General features: G+C 43.0%; 2 protein-coding genes across 2 annotated transcripts; one reads left to right on the top strand and one right to left on the bottom strand.

Moving 5' to 3' along the window:
* The first annotated feature begins 135 nt into the window (after positions 1 to 135).
* NDUFA2 (NADH:ubiquinone oxidoreductase subunit A2) lies at positions 136 to 1519 on the top strand. Its single transcript, XM_074291591.1, has 3 exons — positions 136 to 343; positions 645 to 751; positions 1204 to 1519. Exons 1-3 carry the CDS (start codon positions 240 to 242, stop codon positions 1293 to 1295), a joined length of 303 nt encoding a protein of 100 aa, XP_074147692.1. The 5' UTR covers positions 136 to 239; the 3' UTR covers positions 1296 to 1519.
* TMCO6 (transmembrane and coiled-coil domains 6) lies at positions 1474 to 8969 on the bottom strand. The gene is made up of 12 exons (XM_074291586.1): positions 8432 to 8969; positions 7500 to 7612; positions 7149 to 7261; positions 6657 to 6840; positions 4364 to 4468; positions 4166 to 4251; positions 3806 to 3922; positions 3384 to 3495; positions 3013 to 3199; positions 2694 to 2788; positions 2261 to 2428; positions 1474 to 1872 (listed from the first exon to the last, which is right to left on the bottom strand). Exons 1-12 carry the CDS (start codon positions 8514 to 8516, stop codon positions 1726 to 1728), a joined length of 1512 nt encoding a protein of 503 aa, XP_074147687.1. The 5' UTR covers positions 8517 to 8969; the 3' UTR covers positions 1474 to 1725.
* Positions 8970 to 19053: the final 10084 nt, after the last annotated feature.

Raw genomic sequence — 19053 nt, 5'->3', positions numbered from 1 at the left:
AATAACCCGCCAGCCCTCTCGATACTTCTAACGTAATTGGCTGAATTCCACTTTGGTCATCACTCTCCCCACCCCTTCCCCGCATCTGGCCAATCCTGCAGGACAACAGACAATTCGCCAGAAACCAAAGCAGCCCGAAGCGGATTGGTGAGGTGAACGGTACCTCTCCGTGATTGGCAGTACGAGCGCTTTCCCTGCGAAGGCTAAGGAGTAGCGGTGTTCTGCAGTCTTTCGGAAAGATGGCGGCAGCCGCAGCCCGCGGAATCGGTTCCAAAGTAGGCCAGAACCTGAGAGAGATCCGCATCCACTTGTGCCAGCGCTCGGCCAGCAGTCAAGGAGTGAGGTGCGGTCGGACGGCGTTGTTTGGACGGGTGGGGCGGGCTGGGCGGAGGTCGAAAGGTCACGACCTCAGGAGGTCATCTCGCATCCTTTCTGCGGGTGGTTTGGGGAGGTCACTAGAGGGGAAGAAAAGGGGATGGGATCCGGGGAGGGCTAGCCTCTCTGACAACCCTAAGTCACTTGGATCAGTCACGCCGGCTCTCTGATGTGAGTTTCAAACCTCTCGTTACGTAAATGTCGATGTCTCCCCAATCTCAAAGCAGCATAAAAAGGTGAGCTACTTCTTTCCTTACTCCTTCCTTCAGGGACTTCATTGAGAAACACTATGTGGAACTAAAGAAAGCGAATCCCGACTTCCCCATCCTGATCCGCGAGTGCTCCCAGGTGCAGCCCAAACTCTGGGTCCGCTACGGTGAGCTGGAGACCAATGGGGGTGGTGGGGAGCACTGTAGCTCATGGTTAACAGGTTTCAGACCTAGGAAGACTTAATGCAGCTCCACATGACATCTGTAAAAGGGTTTTTCTATGGGAGAATCATAGGCACAATGCTAAGAGCCACCTCAAACCCCTGCTCTTGGGTTTTCTGCAACCATAGGGAAAATGGAACCAGAGAGGCGGGGCCCCTTTGCCTTCCCTTGTAGCTTTAGTCTACCCACATAACCTTAAGGTAGTAGTTTAACAGCAAATCTAGTTGGAATCTTTAATTTACACATTATCAGTAAAAATAGGAAAGCATTCCAACTCATGGTAGTTCTTTTTTCCGAATGTCAGTAAACAGTCTGTAATACATGTTGTGCTTAATAGTGCCCATTTCTTCCATCAGTGATACGTATATAAAAGGTGTTTCCTAACTTTTATTCTCAGCTTTTGGCCAGGAGAAGAATGTCTCTTTGAACAACCTCAATAGCGAACAAGTGGCTACAGCTCTAGTGAATGTGATGAATAGCAAAGCCTGAAATCTCAAGAAAACATATTAAGAGCTGCCCCAGAGCTTTGGCTCTGATGGACCGAGAATGAAATATCCACATATTTTAAAATTCTTTCCATGTAAACCTTGTATTGTAATTGAACTATAATTTTTCTGAATGTTCCCTTTACTCCCCATCCCCAAACATACACATTTATCCGCCAACATTGTGACTGAAGAAATTTAATGTAATACAACTTGTCAGTTCTCAGAGAAGCTGTGATATACGAAAGGGAAAAAGGGCTGGGGGGATGGGGCCGGGGGAGAGGTGGGAGGACAGGAAATGGGACGGGACTCTGAGCATCCAGGATCTGGTGCCCATGTAGTCAACCCTGAAAGGAAACATAATTGGAGCATAGACGATAACTTTTGAACCACAGAAAAACAGGGCTGGCTCATACAAGCAAGAAAGGGAGAAGTTATGGCAGCGCCAATGCATTCGGTACAAGTGAACTTCCTCCCAGTACCACCTCCTGAAGAGTTTGTATGCGTTCCTGGAGGTCAGGCTCTTCTTTGTGTTTCTCCAAAGCCTGTAGGCCAGAATGCTGTAAGAAATCCTTAGCTGCCTGTTTAGAGGAGACAAGAAAGTTTTTGTTATGAGCCATATTTTCTACATTGAATGATGGGGAATGGAGTGGGGGAGGAAGAGAGGGAGATTTCTGCTGGGGAAGGTGGGGCACAGAGAGCATATATGCCTATAAAGAATATCAGGGTTTGTTAGGATGGGGTCCTATCTTTAATTTTTTTTTTTTTTCTGAGATAATTGGGGTTAAGTGACTTGCCCAGGATCACACAGCTAGAAAGTATTAAGTGTCTGAGACCAGATTTGAACTCAGGTCCTCCTAACTTCAGAGCTGATGCTGAATCCACTACAACACCTAGCTGCCCCCTGGAGTCCTATTTTTAGCCTATGAAACTCAAAAGTGTGGAACCTGAACCTGAATCAAAACTCACCTCAGGCTGGTGTACAAACAGCAGTTGCAACAGCTCCAGGCTCTGTCCTACCACCTCAGAATCGGAAAGGGTCAGGATATCTAGCATGTGGGGGAGTAATGGACCAGGCCAGAGCCTTTGGCAGTAGAAAGGTCCCTTCTCAGCAATGTTACACAGGATCGTGAGCACCTACAAACAAACACAATAGCATTTAACATTTGTATAGCACTTCAAAAATCTAAAGAGCTTTCTTCAGTACTCCATTATATTTGTTTTACAGATGAAATAACCAAACAACTTCTACACTCACACGTACTAAGGTACAGAGGAAAGCATCCTAATTGCAAACTCCTATATGTTTCCTGCTACACCATACTACTAAAAATTGAAAAGGACAATAGAAACTCTTGTGTTCCTAAATTGTAAATCAACAAATATGCTAACCACTACTTACCAGTATGCGTACCACCCGTGAAATAGGTAAGAGTTGCAAGAGGGGAGCAACCAGATCCAGGGACAGCAATGCTGTGCAGAGGCCAGGATCTTTTACTAGAGAAGAGGCACCATGACCAGGTTACTCACAGAACTCAAGTCCAAGGAAGTAAGTTATAGTTAAAAGAGCATGGTTACACATGTGTTATAAGGTAATAAAACACCTTTCTAATCCATCCCAAACTCATTTTAAGCTAAGAAGTCCCCAGATGTGTGGAGAAGCTACTATTTAACAAGAGATAAAAATCATTGCACTGAGTTGACTCAGCCCCATCACATACCAGTGAGGTTATTGAGGACCCAGAGGCATTCAGGAACCAGGCTAGGTTGATGCTGGATGAAGAACTCCATGAGGATAAACATGGCCACTATAATTCGCTCATCTGCAAAATCTGCTCGTACCCCTGCATCTGCTGCTCCTTCCTCTGCTAGCAAATTACCAAAGCAACGAAGAACTGGGCAGGCCAACTGCAAAGGCAAGATGGGTGGCAGGAAGGCCAAGGGGTTAGTTGATGATTCGAGGCCAGGGGAATATTTAACAAGAAGGGAGGACACCAAGGACATCCTAGATAATAATATGTCACCCAAGCAGGGCTGAAGACACACCTGGTTCTCCTGGGTAGTAAAGAATTCCTCAGTGACCTCTACCTACCAGATCCAGTCCTGTATCCACAGATCCTGAGGCAGCCCTAGCCAAGTCCATCAGCAATAGCCCCAAAGTGGACAAAGCTCCTCGGGAAATGAGCAGTGGATTGTTCACCTGGCTGGAGTGGAGAAAGAAGCATAGTCATGTCCCCACATCCCAGATCCTTAAGTTAGACTAAGCCACCAACCAAAATCAGTACGAACCCTGGGCCTTGTAACACCTTGAGAACTAAAGGAGAACAATAGTACTTAAAATTCTTTTCCAAGCCTAAAGAAAATAAGATAGGAATTTAGTACTGTCACACCCCACTCCCTGCAGTCTCATCAAATACTATGCTATGATTCTGATTCAATACTCCATATATTCATGGTATAGAGGGATTCCTAAGGAAGATTCTAAGTGGCATTTCTACTTTAAGCCCATGGTACCTGCAGATAATGTAGTGAAGGCACCAGGCAAACTCCACAGCAACACTAGCCCCCAGCTCTGGGGTAGGGTGTAGAAGTCGAAGCATGTTTGGGAGAATGGCGGAGTCCAAGACAGAACTGCCAATCAAAGAGGCACAATAAATTGAAGTACGCATGAAAATATAAGATTCTCATCAAGATCCCACTGTAAGTGAAAATGACACTCAAACTTGAGGCCCTTCTCAGGATTGAAAGTTAGAAAGTAAACCAGAAACAAACAGTACACTGGCAGTAAGTGTACTTACTGAGCCTGAGGCTCACATTTGGCCACCAGTCTCCCTTCCTGTGCTGCTGTCCCAAATGAAAAAACGATTTACTTACGGAATGATTTCTTTAGGAGCTTCATTGGCCTGCAAAAGTTGTGACAAAGTATAGCCAAGAGCTTCCAGAACAGCTGCGTGGGGGGACTGGAATAAGACAATGTAGATCTTAATGAAGGAGCAGAAAGAAAGCAGTGTCTAGAGCCATCCTCCCCAAGCAGTAAGGGCATGCAGAAGTGAAGTACATTGGATCCCTCACCTGGATGCATAAAGCAAGAGCTGGAATAATGCCCTGCGGAAGAAGCTGCCTCCTCACAGCCTCACTCTCCACAGCCAGGTTGCCTAGTGTGTAGAGACATAGCTCCTGAGAACAGAAGGGGACAAGAAAGAATTCTGAGGTTTTCCCCTTCCCCTGATTAAGAAGAGGGGAATCCTTGAAACATTTTTATCAACAAATCTGAGCCCAGGAATTCTACATTTCAACAAGTGAACACTGGCCACCCCCAAGGTTCTGCCCAAGCCCCTGAGGGATCAATCAGACTGGACACATGAGCAAACTTGTTTATCCCAGTGCACCAGTAATCAGAAGCTGGGGATCAGTACCTACTCGTGCCTTATACCACCGCTTTAGTTAATGCTAATAATATGACTTTCAAAGGACATGTGACATAATGTGGGTCCAAGAGTCACTGATTTTGATACTAGGTCTTGCAGTGGGATGGCAGTGGGAGACAGGGTTTCAGGCATCTGAGCAGTGGATTGACAGACATGAGTCTGGAACCAGGCCCTTGGATCCAAATTCCATCACTAGGTGTCTGACCTCAAAAAGACCAAGAGGAACACAGAGAGAAAACAAATTAAGTCATTCTTAAGGATAGTAAACATCTGATTAATGTACCTGCTGGCAAAGGTAAAGACCAAAAGTGGCAAGAGAATATATTCCCCATGATACCCCCGTGATCCAGTATTTCCTTTGTCAGGAATTTAATCTGAAAATCTTATCAAAATAATAATTTTTAAAAATTACACAAGGCTAGCACAACAGTATATGTAATTTTTAAAAATAAATATTCCATAAGAGAATGGTTACATAAATTGTTCCATATAAATGTAATAGAATATAATAATACAATTAAGATAACAAGTATAAGGTTTGCAAAAAAAAAAAAAAATCTGCTACAATGCTAGTGGATTTGGGAGTCAAAGAACCTGGGTCCCAGTTCTGTTACCTGGGAGACCTTAAGTAAATCATTTAAGCTCTCTGGCCTGTTTCCTCATTTGTAAAATGAAGAATTTTTACTAAATAGCCTCTGAATTCCCTTCTAGCTTTCAATCTCTGGAACCTTTATGGAAAAAATGTAAACTGAAAAAAGCATAACCATAGAATGTAATACCCATTAATACTACATATAGTGGGAAATGAATGAGAAGAAATGAACCAAAAATCCTGATGAAGACTTAAACAATTATATTTAATATTTTTATGTCACAGACACCTTTAGCAGTCTGGTGAAGCCTATGGCCTCAGAATAATGCTTTTAAATGCAAAAAAATTTTAGGATTGCAAATGAAATAAAATACTGAAATAGAGTTGTCAAAATATATATTTTTTTAATGTTCACAGACCAGAGAGAGAACTCTAGGTGCAAATTGAAGCATACTTTTTTCACTTTGTTTTTCTTTCTCTTTTGCATGTGGCATGGCTAATAAGGAAATATGTTTTACATGATTTCACATGTATAATTGATATTGTATTATTGCTTGTCCTCTCAAGGGTGGAAGAGGAGTTGGAGAGCTAGAAAATAAAAACTTTTTAAAATAATTGTTAAATTTAATTAAGTATAGCTTTAAAAAAATGTCATGGACCTCAGGCTAAGAACATCTAACAAAGGGATGACAAAAATTCATATAATGCTTTTTTAAAAGCTCGACTAATTTCATAATTCCAAGCCAGATCAGAAATTATCCTGCAATTTATAGTCTTACAGATTTTCCTGGACACTGAAAGGTTAAGTGACTGTGTAACCAAGATCACACAGTATATAACAAAGAAAAGATGAATCCAGGTCTTGATTCCTAGGTCAATTCCCTATCTACACCATTCTGCCTCTCTTATATGATGTTTTATGCATTTAAATGTAATAATTAGTAAGCAAGTTTAGTGACTTAATGAAGTTCAAGGTTAAATTTTCACCAAAAATTTTTTTTAAATAAAAGCATATGTATTCCAAAAGAGTCATTTAAAAGAGTTATTTAAATCATAAAAATGGAAGCTACATAGAAACATTATCTCTGGAGAATCCAAAATTAAATTTAAAAAAAAAAAAAAAAGCATAAATGGAGACAATAAGTACAGAGTAAAAAGAACTCCAGAATTGGAATGTAGGACCTAGGAATCTCAGTTCTACTACCTACCACATGGGACCCTTGGCTAGACAACTCATATATCTGGTTCTCCATATCTATCACTATTGAACTAGTGATCTCTAGTAACCCTCTTTTGGCTCCCACACACTAAGTGAAGGGTTAAAGGGAATAGGGTGAGCTCTTACTATGAAGTCAGCACTGTGCCCAGAAAGGTATGTGAGAAGGTAAGATGTGGAAGGCAGGCAGGCTTCCGCCACATTCGGCTGGTCAGCATGGGAGAGTTCATGCAGACATCGAGCTGCCTCCATCTGCAGTGAAGCCCAGTTGCTGGTCAGGAGTCCAATGAGTGTCCGAATGCTGCCTTCGAGCCTGTAACACCAAATATTAGAATTTGGCTCAACCTGTGCAACAGGTCCCTCCCAATCTCCAAACCTACACTAAGGAGGATTCAAATCTCAACTTACGTAATAGAGCTCTATAAATATGTAAATAGCTCTGAGACCTCAGGCAAATCACTTTAATTCTCAGGGTCTCATTTCCCTTCTCCAGAAGAAGAGTTGGACTACATAATCCTATGAAATTCAACCATTTTCCTGGGTTCACATTCTTCCTCAGGAATCTGCTTTCCGAAGCCTCCACACCCCAGGTACTCTAGCCACAGAGATAACAGTACAGACCTGATAAAAGTCTGCTGTGTCTCAGGATGCTGTAGGCTGTGCCGTAGGCTGATTAAAGCCTTCTCCTTTTCCTTCTCCGTTCCCCGTTGAGACATCCGGAGTAAGTGTAGCACCTGTGGAGTAGTGGAGAGTTAGTCACATAAGTGATAAAGCCCAATAAACATTAAAGTATGTAAACAATTAAATAACCCCAGGTTCTTTATAACCCAGGGTTCTCTAAACCAAACCTAACAATCTACTGAGCACCCGTAACAGTCAAGGTGTTTTGTATTTATTTGGATAGTGTTTCAAAATACAAGCCAGCCGAGAATCCTTTGTCATCGAAGAAAATAGCCTACAGCATTAACTCACCTCCAGCTCTTCCAGGGGCTTATTCTGGAATTCATCTCTCGGTTCTTCCAGGTCACTGTCCCTCAGCAATCTCTTGCTGACCAGGTGCTGTTCCCTCCTGGCCTTCCTTAAAGCTGGAGAAGAGAGGCCAGGAGCTCAAATCCAAAGTGGGGGATATGGGGTATCAGGTTAAGGCTAGATGGTAGACAGACCAAAGGATCAGGCGCCAAGTGGGAGAACGTGGCCAAGAAGTTTACGCCAAAGCTGAAGGCCAGAAAAGTCAGAGGCCAGAGGTTGGGGGGGTCACAAAAAGGAAACGGCTAAGGTCAAGCCGGGTCTAGGGGTGGGAGGGGTCAGAAGAAATAGTCACAAGGGCCAGTGGGTCAGAAGGGGAGGTAAGGGAGGACTGGAAGAGTGGATGAGGGGAGGTTTTGGAGAGGGGGCCCGCTAGGGGACACACAGAGTCCCGAGGTTGTAAATGAACGGGGCGGGGGCAGCCGAGCAGAAAGAAGGAAGGAGGTTAAGGGGGGATCCGAAGAGCAGAGAGGAAATTGGGGGTGAGTTATCCGAGGAGGCCAGAGCTGGGGAGGGGTAAGGGGGCGTTACAGGCTCTAGGCGGTAAAATCTGAAAAGCCAGGGCCTGGCAGGGGAAGGGGGAGGGGTAGATGTTACAGATCTGGGAGCAGAGGACGGAAATCAAAATTAACTGGGCCTTTGGGCAGATCCCAGAGGCAAGACTGGGGGATGGGAGGATCCGGGGGCAGAGTGGGGATCAAGGAGGCCGGAATGGGGCTGGGAGGGTGGATGCGAATCACAGGGGTCAGGAGCTGTTGGGGGGGCATAAAGGGGTGGGGGGAGGGCAAAAGGGTTAGGAGGCTCTGGGCTGGGGGCCATCGAGCCTAGAGGGAGGATGCAGCCCCGGAGCACCGCGGCCCCTCCGGCGCGGGCCGCACCTGCCTCCCGCTCCCGCCAGCGATCCCGCTGCTCTTGCAGATTGTAGCCATGGGCCCGGAGGCGGCCGCTGCGATGATTCCACATGACCCCAGGCGCTCTGCGGGCACAATAGGACCAGGCCTAAGACGGGCGACGGGCAGCGGGCGGCGGCAGAGGCGGCTGGGGGAGGAGGAGGAAAAAGAGAAGGAGGAGGAGGGGCGGGAGGCGCCTAGACTCGCCCTACTGCTGCACTTCCGGTGGCGGGGGGTCGGGCGGGGCTGCGGGAGCGCAGGGCGGAGCCTGCGAGGGCCAGCGCGGCTTGCGAGGGCAAATCTGGTTTCACTTCCCTAATTCCCGACTTCCTGAAGGAAGTTACTTATCCGGTCTTTCCCCGGTGTGTGAAGCCAGAGCCCCCTCTCCCCGTCTCCGGCGGCACTCCCACCCCCGCCCCCAGCCCAAGCTGCTCTCCGGACCTCCCCCGCAGCCGCGTCTCCATCCGCCCCTCTACACTCCTGCAGCTCCGGATACTGAGTCTACGCCCCTGAGTGGCCTCCGGCCTCCTCCCACCGCAGGGTTCGGAATAAACAAGTGTAGGCAGGAATCCTTTCTCTTAGCTAAAGTAAATGGGGTTTTTGTATGAAAATTGGCGTCCGGGAGCCCTCTGCACAGAGAGGGAAATGAATAAGGAGATACCAGCAGGGCTGAAATCCCAAACAAATCCATCAGACTCACAGTTTTCTTCTGGAAATGCGGCATTATTAATAATAAAAGTAACCGCCAGCATGGCTGTAGCCAGCTTTAATGTTTGCAAAGCGTCCTACAAATGTCATTTCCACCCCTGGGAAGTGGGTGCTACTATTAACCCTATTTTACAAATGAAGAAGCCGAGCTCTTGCCCAGGCTCATACAGATGTCTGAGGCTCCGTCCGACTTCAGGTCTTGCTGACTCCAAGTCTGGCACTAGCAGGTGCTGAGTCTAACAGGGGGAGACTTCTGGAAAAAATGAAAACCGTGTTTATGGCTGAGGAGCTCCTAATTCTAATACACCAATGTATCATGCATACGCTGGGATTGTGAAAGGGAGCCCCAAAAGTCTGGGGGTCACAGACCCGTGTCACGAGGGGTCTCAATTTGCAGGCTTGTACCCACCACCTAGTCAAGGGGCAAAGGGCAAAGTTGATTAGAATTGTAGTGCCAACTGAAACAGACTAAACTCCCAAAGAGATTACAAGGAACCAAGAGAAAGGAGAGAGATTTACGGACAGAGGTGGATCAGAGCTTCATGTTACCTCTTTGCTAATTTTATGGCTTTCAGGTGGGTTTAGGGGGAGTCTTATTCACTATTGTCTCAGGAACTTGGCTGTCACTGACCAACAGATTATACCCATCAGTCAGTAATGTTTATAGGACTAGTCTAAGGCCTGAAGACTTTAGAATCATTGACAGACATTGTCAGAACATAGTACTCTAAGGTCAGGGGTCTCAGGATCACTACTATATCTTCCCTAAGATCTAAGGGGAAAATGTTATTATATTCCTAAACCAAAAGCCTTTTCCAATCATTGACAGATTGTTAGAATAGCACTCCAAGGCAAGGGGACTTCAAAGTCCTCCTCTCTCTCCGAGAAGCTGTAGTGATGAGGTTAGCGGCAGTCAGAGAGTTGTTAAAATCCCGTATGGCCGGCACACAGGTTCTTCATGAAAGAATTCATGAAACCAGAAATATTAATTGGCAAAAATGAAAGTTTATTGTTGGACAGGAAGCCAGTTCTGCTGAGACTGACTTCTTTAGTGGCAAAGTCCTCTTAGGGAAATAGAGGCTGACACTGAGAAGAGAATGCTCTTCAGCAGGCAGAGTCCTAGCAGCAGAGCAAGCTGCGTCAGGCCTTCTGCGAGGAGTGAGCTTAGAAACTGCCCTTTAAGAGGAGCCTTGAGGTTCAGGTTGAAAAGAAAGCCAAGTCTCCAGGGCTAGATGCTTATCAGTATCCCTCCCAGATCTCTGGTTGGAATTAACAACACTTCAAAGGGGTGCTTTTTGACCAAGAGTTCTAATTGAATCAAAGGCTCTGGCATCCCTGAAAGAGAAGTTCTCTGGGGGAGACTCCAAAAGATATCACAGATCAAACGGAAACACAGTTTCAGAGTGATAATCTCAAAGAGAACAGTTTCAGTAAAGAGAACAGTTTCCCTCCCCCTTCAACATTATATCACATATAATAGTATATTTTATATTTTAATATAGTGAAAACAGGACTCATTTCTAAGATAGGTAACTGGGATTATTCTTTTTTAAATTAATTAATTTGTTTTTTTAATGAAGCTTTTTATTTACAAAACATATGCATGAGGTAATTTTTCCAACATTGACCCTTGTATATAACCTTTTGTTGCAAATTTTCCCCTCCTTCCTCCACCCCCTCCCCTAGCTGGCAGGTAATCCAATACATGTTAAATATGTTGAAATGCATGTTAGATACAATATATGTGTACATATTTATACAATTATCTTGTTGCACAAGAAAAATCAGATCAAGAAGGAAGAAAAAGAAAAACTAAGAAAACACAATACAAGCAAATAACAACAGAGAGAGTGAGAATGCCATGTTGTGTTCCACACTCTCTTCCCACTGTTCTCTCTCTGGGTGTACATGGTTCTCTTTGTCACTGCACAAGTGGAACTGGTTTGAATCATCTCAATATTGAAGAGAGCCGTGTCCATCAAAATTGATTGTTGTATAATCTTGTTGCTGTATATAATGATCTCCTGATTCTGCTCATTTCACTCGGTATCAGTTCATGTAAATCTCTCCAGGCCTCTCTGAAATTATCCTCACAGAACAATAACATTTCATAACACTCATATACCATAACTTATTCAGCCATTCTCCTATTGATGGAGTTTCCTTAGATTACAGTTTCCTGCCACTACAAAAAGGGCTGCCACAAACATTTTGGCACACATAGGTCCCTCTCCCCTCTTTAGTATTTCTTTAGGATATAATCCCAATAGCAGCACTGCTGGGTCAAAGGATATGCACAGTTTGATAACTTTTAGGGCATAGTTCCAAATTGCTCTCCAGAATGGCTGGATTCTTTCACAACTCCACCAACAATGCCTCAGTGTCCAAGTTTTAATTGGGACTATTCTGATGACCAAATAACAGGCAGTCAGGAGAAGCGAAAAGACTAGAGGTATGTCTAGAGTTACAAGACCCAGGTGTGGGGAGCAAAGAACTAAGCCCTCCTTTATTCAAATTAACTTCTCAGAGGCAGTTCTAGATACAAACAGAAAGTGGACCAACACACTCACTAGGCAGTCTAGTAGAGTGTTGGAGCACAATACAGAATCAGAGCCTGGGTTATATAGCTGAAAAAATCGTGGGTCCTCCCTTATCCTGGTGACTTTTAAATTCATTGGTTGGATCCTCAGAAAAAGGAAAGGGACTATTGACCAATGTACAACAATGTCTCCTTATTTGGCACAAGCACTGATGATGTGGTAGTGCAGATTCTGTTTCATAGTGGTCATATGACCTCTGGAAACTTGGGCCTATGATCCACTCTACTTTACTGTACAATCTTCTGAGAAATCTTCATTTATTCCATTCAATTCCTCCTCTTATTTACACTAATCTGAAGATTTCTCACACCAGTCCTGATACATCTCTTCTACTAGTGCCTCCATGTTATCCCCACTCTCTGTTCCCACTGTTCATTTTGTAGATGGTGTAGATGGTTCATTTTTTTCCTCAGTATCTAGGATCCATCCTTTTCTGTTCAAGACTTACATCAGCAGAAGCCTTTACTGAGACCATTTTTTTTTTTTTTTTTTTTTTTTTTTGAGGCTGGGGTTAAGTGACTTGCCCAAAGTCACATAGCTAGGAAGTTAAAGTGTCTGAGACCAGATTTGAACTCGGGTCCTCCTGAATTCAGGGCTGGTGCTCTATCCACTGCGCCACCTAGCTGCCCCTACTGAGATCATTTTAACTAAAGAAATTCAAACTATTGTAGTGATTAAATGTATCATGGAAGGTAAGCAAGTGGATAAAAACACAATCCTGTTAGAAACAATGAACAGAAACCAGAGACTCTGCTTCTACCAACTCCCACCAAACCAAGATCACCACAAGATATCAAAGGAGGACTTCCACATTTGAACTGGGACATGAGCAAGATTTCTAATATCTTTGGTAATTTCCGTGACCAAGTTATCATTGTCATCAATTTTCATGCAAAAATTAGACAAATTTAATTTTCCACAAACCCCACCTTACTCATCTAGGAGGTAATCTATCATCAATCAATGTTGTAATACTGCTTCTCTAGTTTGGGTGGCCTAGTCAGCTAATAAGTCTAAGGCTTTGTCTGTCTGATTAAATGATGACCTCTATAGCCTATATACATGCATATATATATATACACACACACACATATACATCACCACCTATTCACATCTTCATCTCTCTTTTGGGTAATGGAAGTATCTATACTAATTTTCTCCCTCTTGAGATCATCCTATAATCAGATTCCTAAATGCTTCCCTTCCTATCCCAGTAAGAAAAAGAATTTGGGTCTTACTGATAAGGTTAGTGGCAATCAGAGTTTTGGAAATCCCCTTTTATTTGGTGCACAGGTTCAACATTAAAGAATTCATGAAACCTGAAATATTAATGGATAGTAAGTTTATTGTTGATAGGAAGCCAGTTTTGTTAAAAGACTGACTTCTTCAGTGGCAAAGTCCTATTAGGGAAATGGAGGCTGGCACTGAGAAGAGAATGCCTTCTTAACAGGCAGGATCCCAGCAGCTGCTTTGGACATTCTGCAAAGAAATGAGTATAAGGAAATCTGTTATATGAGTAGCTCTTGGCAGGGGTCTGTAGCAGCCTGAGCTGATCAGACCAGGATCTCTCAAATGAAATTGCTTTGAAGGCTTCCTCAGCCTGAATTTGAATAGAGATCAGGCTTGCCCTAGAAATGGCCCAGTCGGATGACGCCTCTTAACTTGTCTAGGGAGATATGCCTTCCCAGGAAGGCCTGAGACTCCAAGATCAAAAGGGAACACAGTTTTAGAGTAATATGTTTAAAGGGAACATAATTTCACTCCCCCTTCATTACCAGGTCAATATAACAGCTATTGGTCCAGTTCACAGGAAGGTGAACTATATAAGTCCATTTATAATTGCTTTCTCCCAGTGGGATTCCCTCTTCTCCCATTTGTTTCAGGCAATATAATCCTTTATTCTTCTCAGTGAAAGTCCATGTGGACCTTCCTGAGGTTTCCAGAACCTCATCCCATTATGGACTATTAACTGAACCAGATAATAACAGAACCCATAGCCACAATTCGAGTTGTTGGGGTCCTCCACGAATCCAACAGTTGGAGGGCCGCAGTTTATATCAATTATTCAAAGTTATTTGCTGAGGGGAGCATTGTTTTGGGGCCAGGTGGATTAAAAGCATAAAAAGAAGTATGGAGACTAAAGGAATCTCCATAGTGTGGTACTGGAATTACAATTCTGGAAGAGGAACAGAAGAGGACTTTTGGAAAATGGATATAACACCCTTGCAAATGAAAAGGGTTAAGCACAAATACAGTTTAAAAGTACAAGAATTAGAACTGACCCTAATTTATAAGAAATCAAACCATTCTCTAATTGATAAATGGTCAAAGGATATGAACAGACAATTCTCAGATGATGAAATTGAAACTATATCCACTCATATGAAAGAGTGTTCCAAATCACTACTGATCAGAGAAATGCAAATTAAGACAACTCTGAGATACCACTACACACCTGTCAGATTGGCTAAGATGACAGGAACAAATAATGATGAATGTTGGAGGGGATGTGGGAAAACTGGGACACTGATACATTGTTGGTGGAGTTGTGAAAGAATCCAACCATTCTGGAGAGCAATTTGGAACTATGCCCAAAAAGTTATCAAACTGTGCATACCCTTTGATCCAGCATTGCTGCTATTGGGCTTATATCCCAAAGAAATACTGAGAAGGGGAAAGGGACTTGTATGTGCCAAAATGTTTGTGGCAGCTCTTTTTGTTGTAGCTAGAAACTGGAAGATGAATGGATGTCCATCAATTGGAGAATGGTTGGGTAAATGTATGAAGGTTATGGAATATTATTGCTCTGTAAGAAATGACCAGCAGGAGGAATACAGAGAGGCTTGGAGAGACTTACATCAACTGATGCTGAGTGAAGTGAACAGAACCAGAAGATCGCTGTACACTTCAAAGTTGTATGAAGATGTATTCTGATGGAAGTGGATATCTTCAACATAAAGAAGATCCAACCCACTTCCAGTTGATCAATGATGGACAGAAATAACTACACCCAGAGAAGGAACACTGGGAAGTGAATGTAAATTGTTAGCATTACTATCTATCTACACGGGTAACTTATACCTTCGGAATCTAATACTTAATGTGCAACAAGAAAATGGTATTTACACACATATATTGTACCTAGGTTATATTGTAACACATGTAAAATGTATGGGATTGCCTGTCATGGGGGGAGGGAGTGTAGGGAGGGGGGAGATAATTTGGAAAAATGAATACAAGGGATAATATTATTAAAAAAAATTCTAAATAAAAAAAAATAAAAGTACAAGAATTAAGCAAACCAGCACCTTCTGACCCCAGTTCCTCATGGCCGGAGCACCCAGTGAGGGGATTGCATCAGAGATGCAGTTTCAGGGCCTTATTATGTCCTGGATCAATAGCAGTAGGATCCATTGATCCCTTCACCCAGCTGTGATGAGTCCAGCCTTGTTCTTGGATTCTTTACTTCGGGATATGATGAAGTCAGGAGTACCTGGAAGGGTCCTTTTCAGACGGAAGTCAGTTTCTTCTCCTTCCACATTCTTTCAACCTTGCCAGAGGAAGGAGGATGCTAAGGAGTATGAAATTCCCAAGAAATTTCTAAGGCTTGTATTAGGGATCCGAGTATCTTAGCAATGAAATGTGTTTCCTGATCCGAATATATTCTCTCCATCATTCCATACCTGAGGATTATTTACTCAAAATGACTTTGATAACTGCAGAGACAGTAGTTTAAGACAAGGGGAAAGCTTCCACTCATGAGGTTAGATGGTTCACTATGACAAACAGATATTTGAGACAGCTTACTGGTAGCAACTCAGTAAAGTCTACCTGAATGCTCTGGAAAGGTCTGAGCCCTGGAAGTCTCCCTCCCATTGGCACACGGCCTTGGGATGCCTTATTTGCCCTTCAACAAACAAGACAACCATTCACCAGTTGAGGGGCTAAAGTGTACAGATCTGATGACACGAACTTGGTCAAAATTGCATCACATAGGTTCTGGACATCCCAATGGCTGCCTTGGTGCAAGTGTTGCCAGACCTGTTTCATACCTGCTTTTGTTAGTACCTCTCAACCATTGTGGGGAGGAGAGAGAATCACCATCCCTGCTTGTCTTCCTGAGCTCTAAAACTCTGGGCTTTCAGTTTTTCTTCTGGAATACAGGATGGAGAAGGTGGATTCTGAGGTAAAGTAGGGATCAAAACTAACATGTATGTGTCCTGCTCAGATTCTTCTTCCCTCACTTTTCTTGCAAGTCAGCATGGCTATTGTCCCTGGCTTCAAAAGAATCTCCTGGCTGGTGTCCTGTCACATGTACAATGGCTACAGACTCTGACAACAAAAATTACTTAGAACCTGAGCCAGCAGTGTGGTATGTACTAATTCCTTCCCTCTACTATTCATCACCCCCCTTTCTTTCAATATTTTCCCAAAAACATATACCACCCCCCTAGCATATCTGGAGTCAATATATGTTTCCAATCTTCCTATTTAATAGCTTTAGGTCCTGATTCAGGAATATAGTTTGAAGATTTGTGCAGACCAGGCTTTCAGTAAGTTCCCTGACTAAAGGAAGAGCTCCTTTCCCCTTCCACCACCCTTGAGAAACCATCTATAAATCAATTAATCTTGCAAGTCTTCCTTTACTTTGGTCTGATAGTCTATCAATTCTAGGCAAAATACTCTGAGGAGTCCCTCAGGTGAGCAGTTAGGAAATCTGGGTTCAGATTATGGTCATAAGTTAATATCAAATCATCCTTTTCCAATAATACAGCTTCCATATTTCAAAATTCTGGAGACAGTAACCCATCTGCCTGCTTTTTGATTTAGGATTGTCCTTAGTTGGTGTGGAACACTGATGATTAGACTCCTCCCAAAAATGATTTTCCTGCTTTTCTCCACCAGGAGGGCCACAGGACCTAACATTTTTGACAAAAAGGCTACTGAGCATCTCTGTTCTCTTATTTGTGCCAAGACCACTAACTCTACTGATGAGGTTCGGTGCAGGGCAGGGAGTTGTGGGAACCCCCTTCTGGTCAGCGCAACCTTTGTAAATGAATTTATAAACCTGAAAAATTAAATCTGCAAAAGAAGTTTATTATTAGAACTGAGAAGTCAGCTTTTGCTAGGAGGGTGACTTCCTTAGTGGCAGAGAAATCACGACAGAGAGGTGAATAAGGTCTTTTAGGGAAATAGGTGAGAGAGATAAAGAGGGAATAACGCTGAAAGAGAATGTCTTTCAGTGGGCAGAGGGTCACAGCTATGCCAGGGGAGAGAGAGGATTGGGATGTCCAGAACCTCTGCAAGGGATTGAGCTGAAAGAAGCTTGTTATATGGGCAGCTCCTGGTGGGGGGATGGGAGCAGTTTGAGCTGGAATCAGAATAGAGAATCTTGGAATTGAATGAGTGTCCCTGGACTAATCTCCAACTCAATAGAGTTGGATAGAAATCTCTATCAAAGTAGTAGGAGTAGTCCTGGATTCAACTAGTCCCACTCAGATAACAAAATGAAACCATTCTATCTTGATTCCCTGGGGCGAGTCTCTCTAGGGAGAACTTCTCTGAGGAAGTTCCCAAGCTTTCTCCACCAAAGTCCAAGAGAGAGAGTGAGAGTTTCAGGGCTCCCCTTGTCACTGTTCTTTCATCTATGTTCTCAAACAAGTGAAAACGTTTCTCTAGGGAGGGCAGTGCAAGCACAGGGGCTGAAATCAAGCTTTCCTTCAATTGTTGAAAATGATGTTCACTCTTAGTGTCCCATTAGGATCTGGCTTTTCCTCAAGCAGTGATTATAAAGGGGTTTGGTTAGGGTAGCATATGAATCAGTCCAATTTTTACAGTACCCTATTAAATCCAGGAATTTCCTTGGTCCCTCTCAGTCCTAGGTTGAGGTGTTTGCAATATCTTTTCCACTTGAAAAGGATGCAATCTCTTTTTCCCTTCATTGATAAAGTGGCCAAGGTACTTTACTTCTCTGACCACAAATTGTAACTTTTTTTTTAGATACCCTCAGTCCCCATGATCCCAGAAAATTCAGCATCCTAATAGTGGCCTGGCTGATCTCCTCCCTTTTCTTCCTAGTTACTAATAAGCCAACTACATGTTGAAAAACTCTGATCTCTGGGTCGGGGTCAAAGTCCTCCAAGACTTGTCCAAACAAATTAGGAGACTCTGTGTACTCCTGTGCTAAGACACATATTACTGTCTCATTATTTAGCAAGAGCAGGGCTGACATAGTAGTACAGATCCTATTTCATAGTGGTCACATAACCTTCTGAAACTTAGGCCAACGGTCTGCTCTACAATCTTCTGAGAAATCTTCATTTATTCCATCCACAGGTTCAAATTGCCACTGTGATAGATTCTGCTTCTGTGATCTTGGACAAGTCACTTGTCTCATTTTCCTTCTTTGTAAAGTGAGGATTGTGGATCTGATAATCTCTACAATAGTTTTCAACTACAGCTATTATAATCTGTGGGGAATTTAGACAAATACACTCCTACACACAGCTCCCACATTCCCAGTTAGCAGCTGGATTTTGAGTTTGGGTTCAGAGTATAGATTTAGTAGAGGTGAAGAAAAGTGAGAAGACTTTAAGTTAACTTATAATTACACTTCTCAGCTCCCCAAAAGGCACTACACTCCTCTGTAAATTAGGAGCTGAGCTTTTAGTAAATAGCTTACAAGTTTGGGCTACTCAGTCTCACTTAAATGCAATTCATATGCAAATGAAGGCATCTCCCTAGACTTCTTGAATTCAAAAGAGGAACAAAAGCTCTATCCAGACCAGTGGAATCCTTCCCAAAATAAAGAAGGCAAATCCACTGATAGACTATCTGTGAGGGAAAGGAAGTTAAGAATTTTACTGATCTGAAAACAAGACTAAAAGAAGCTTTGTAGCCTCTTCTATCTAGTCTTCTGTTAGTACAGATGAGCTTTCTCTAGCTTTGATTCCAGTCCTGTTATGTCACTTGTCTTAAATCCAGTAGGGCTTCAGAAATTGAGGAGATAAAGGGAGATTACCAGAAATTGAATTTAAAAATTTTATATGTGTATATATATATATATATATATATATATATATATATATATATGTATATATATATATATATGTATGTGCATGTGTGTATGCATGTTATGTGCATGTATATATATATATATGTGTGTGTGTGTGTGTGTGTGTGTGTGTGTGTGTGTGTGTATACTTATGCTTTTTATGGACTGTGGATACCCAGTGATTCTGATGAAAATCCCCTTTTGGTTGGAGGTGCAGATTCTTGGTGAAAGAATACACGAATCCCAAA

This window comes from Sminthopsis crassicaudata, chromosome 2, assembly GCF_048593235.1.
Source record: "Sminthopsis crassicaudata isolate SCR6 chromosome 2, ASM4859323v1, whole genome shotgun sequence".
Lineage (NCBI taxonomy): Eukaryota > Metazoa > Chordata > Mammalia > Dasyuromorphia > Dasyuridae > Sminthopsis > Sminthopsis crassicaudata.
The sequence above is the reverse complement of the archived record's forward strand: the minus strand, read 5'-3'. Positions and strand labels throughout refer to the sequence as shown.

What these genes read in the sequence shown, in the direction of transcription:
- TMCO6 (XM_074291586.1), bottom strand. Translation starts at nt 8,516, where the DNA reads ATGTGGAATCATCGCAGCGGCCGCCTCCGGGCCCATGGCTACAATCTG. An exon ending in CTGGCGGGAGCGGGAGGCAG is followed by an intron (nt 7,613 to 8,431) that starts GTGCGGCCCGCG and finishes TCTCTTCTCCAG; the next exon opens with CTTTAAGGAAGGCCAGGAGG. An exon ending in CACGGGTGGTACGCATACTG is followed by an intron (nt 2,429 to 2,693) that starts GTAAGTAGTGGT and finishes GTTTGTTTGTAG; the next exon opens with GTGCTCACGATCCTGTGTAA.
- NDUFA2 (XM_074291591.1), top strand. Translation starts at nt 240, where the DNA reads ATGGCGGCAGCCGCAGCCCGCGGAATCGGTTCCAAAGTAGGCCAGAAC. An exon ending in GCCAGCAGTCAAGGAGTGAG is followed by an intron (nt 344 to 644) that starts GTGCGGTCGGAC and finishes TCCTTCCTTCAG; the next exon opens with GGACTTCATTGAGAAACACT. An exon ending in CAAACTCTGGGTCCGCTACG is followed by an intron (nt 752 to 1,203) that starts GTGAGCTGGAGA and finishes TTTTATTCTCAG; the next exon opens with CTTTTGGCCAGGAGAAGAAT.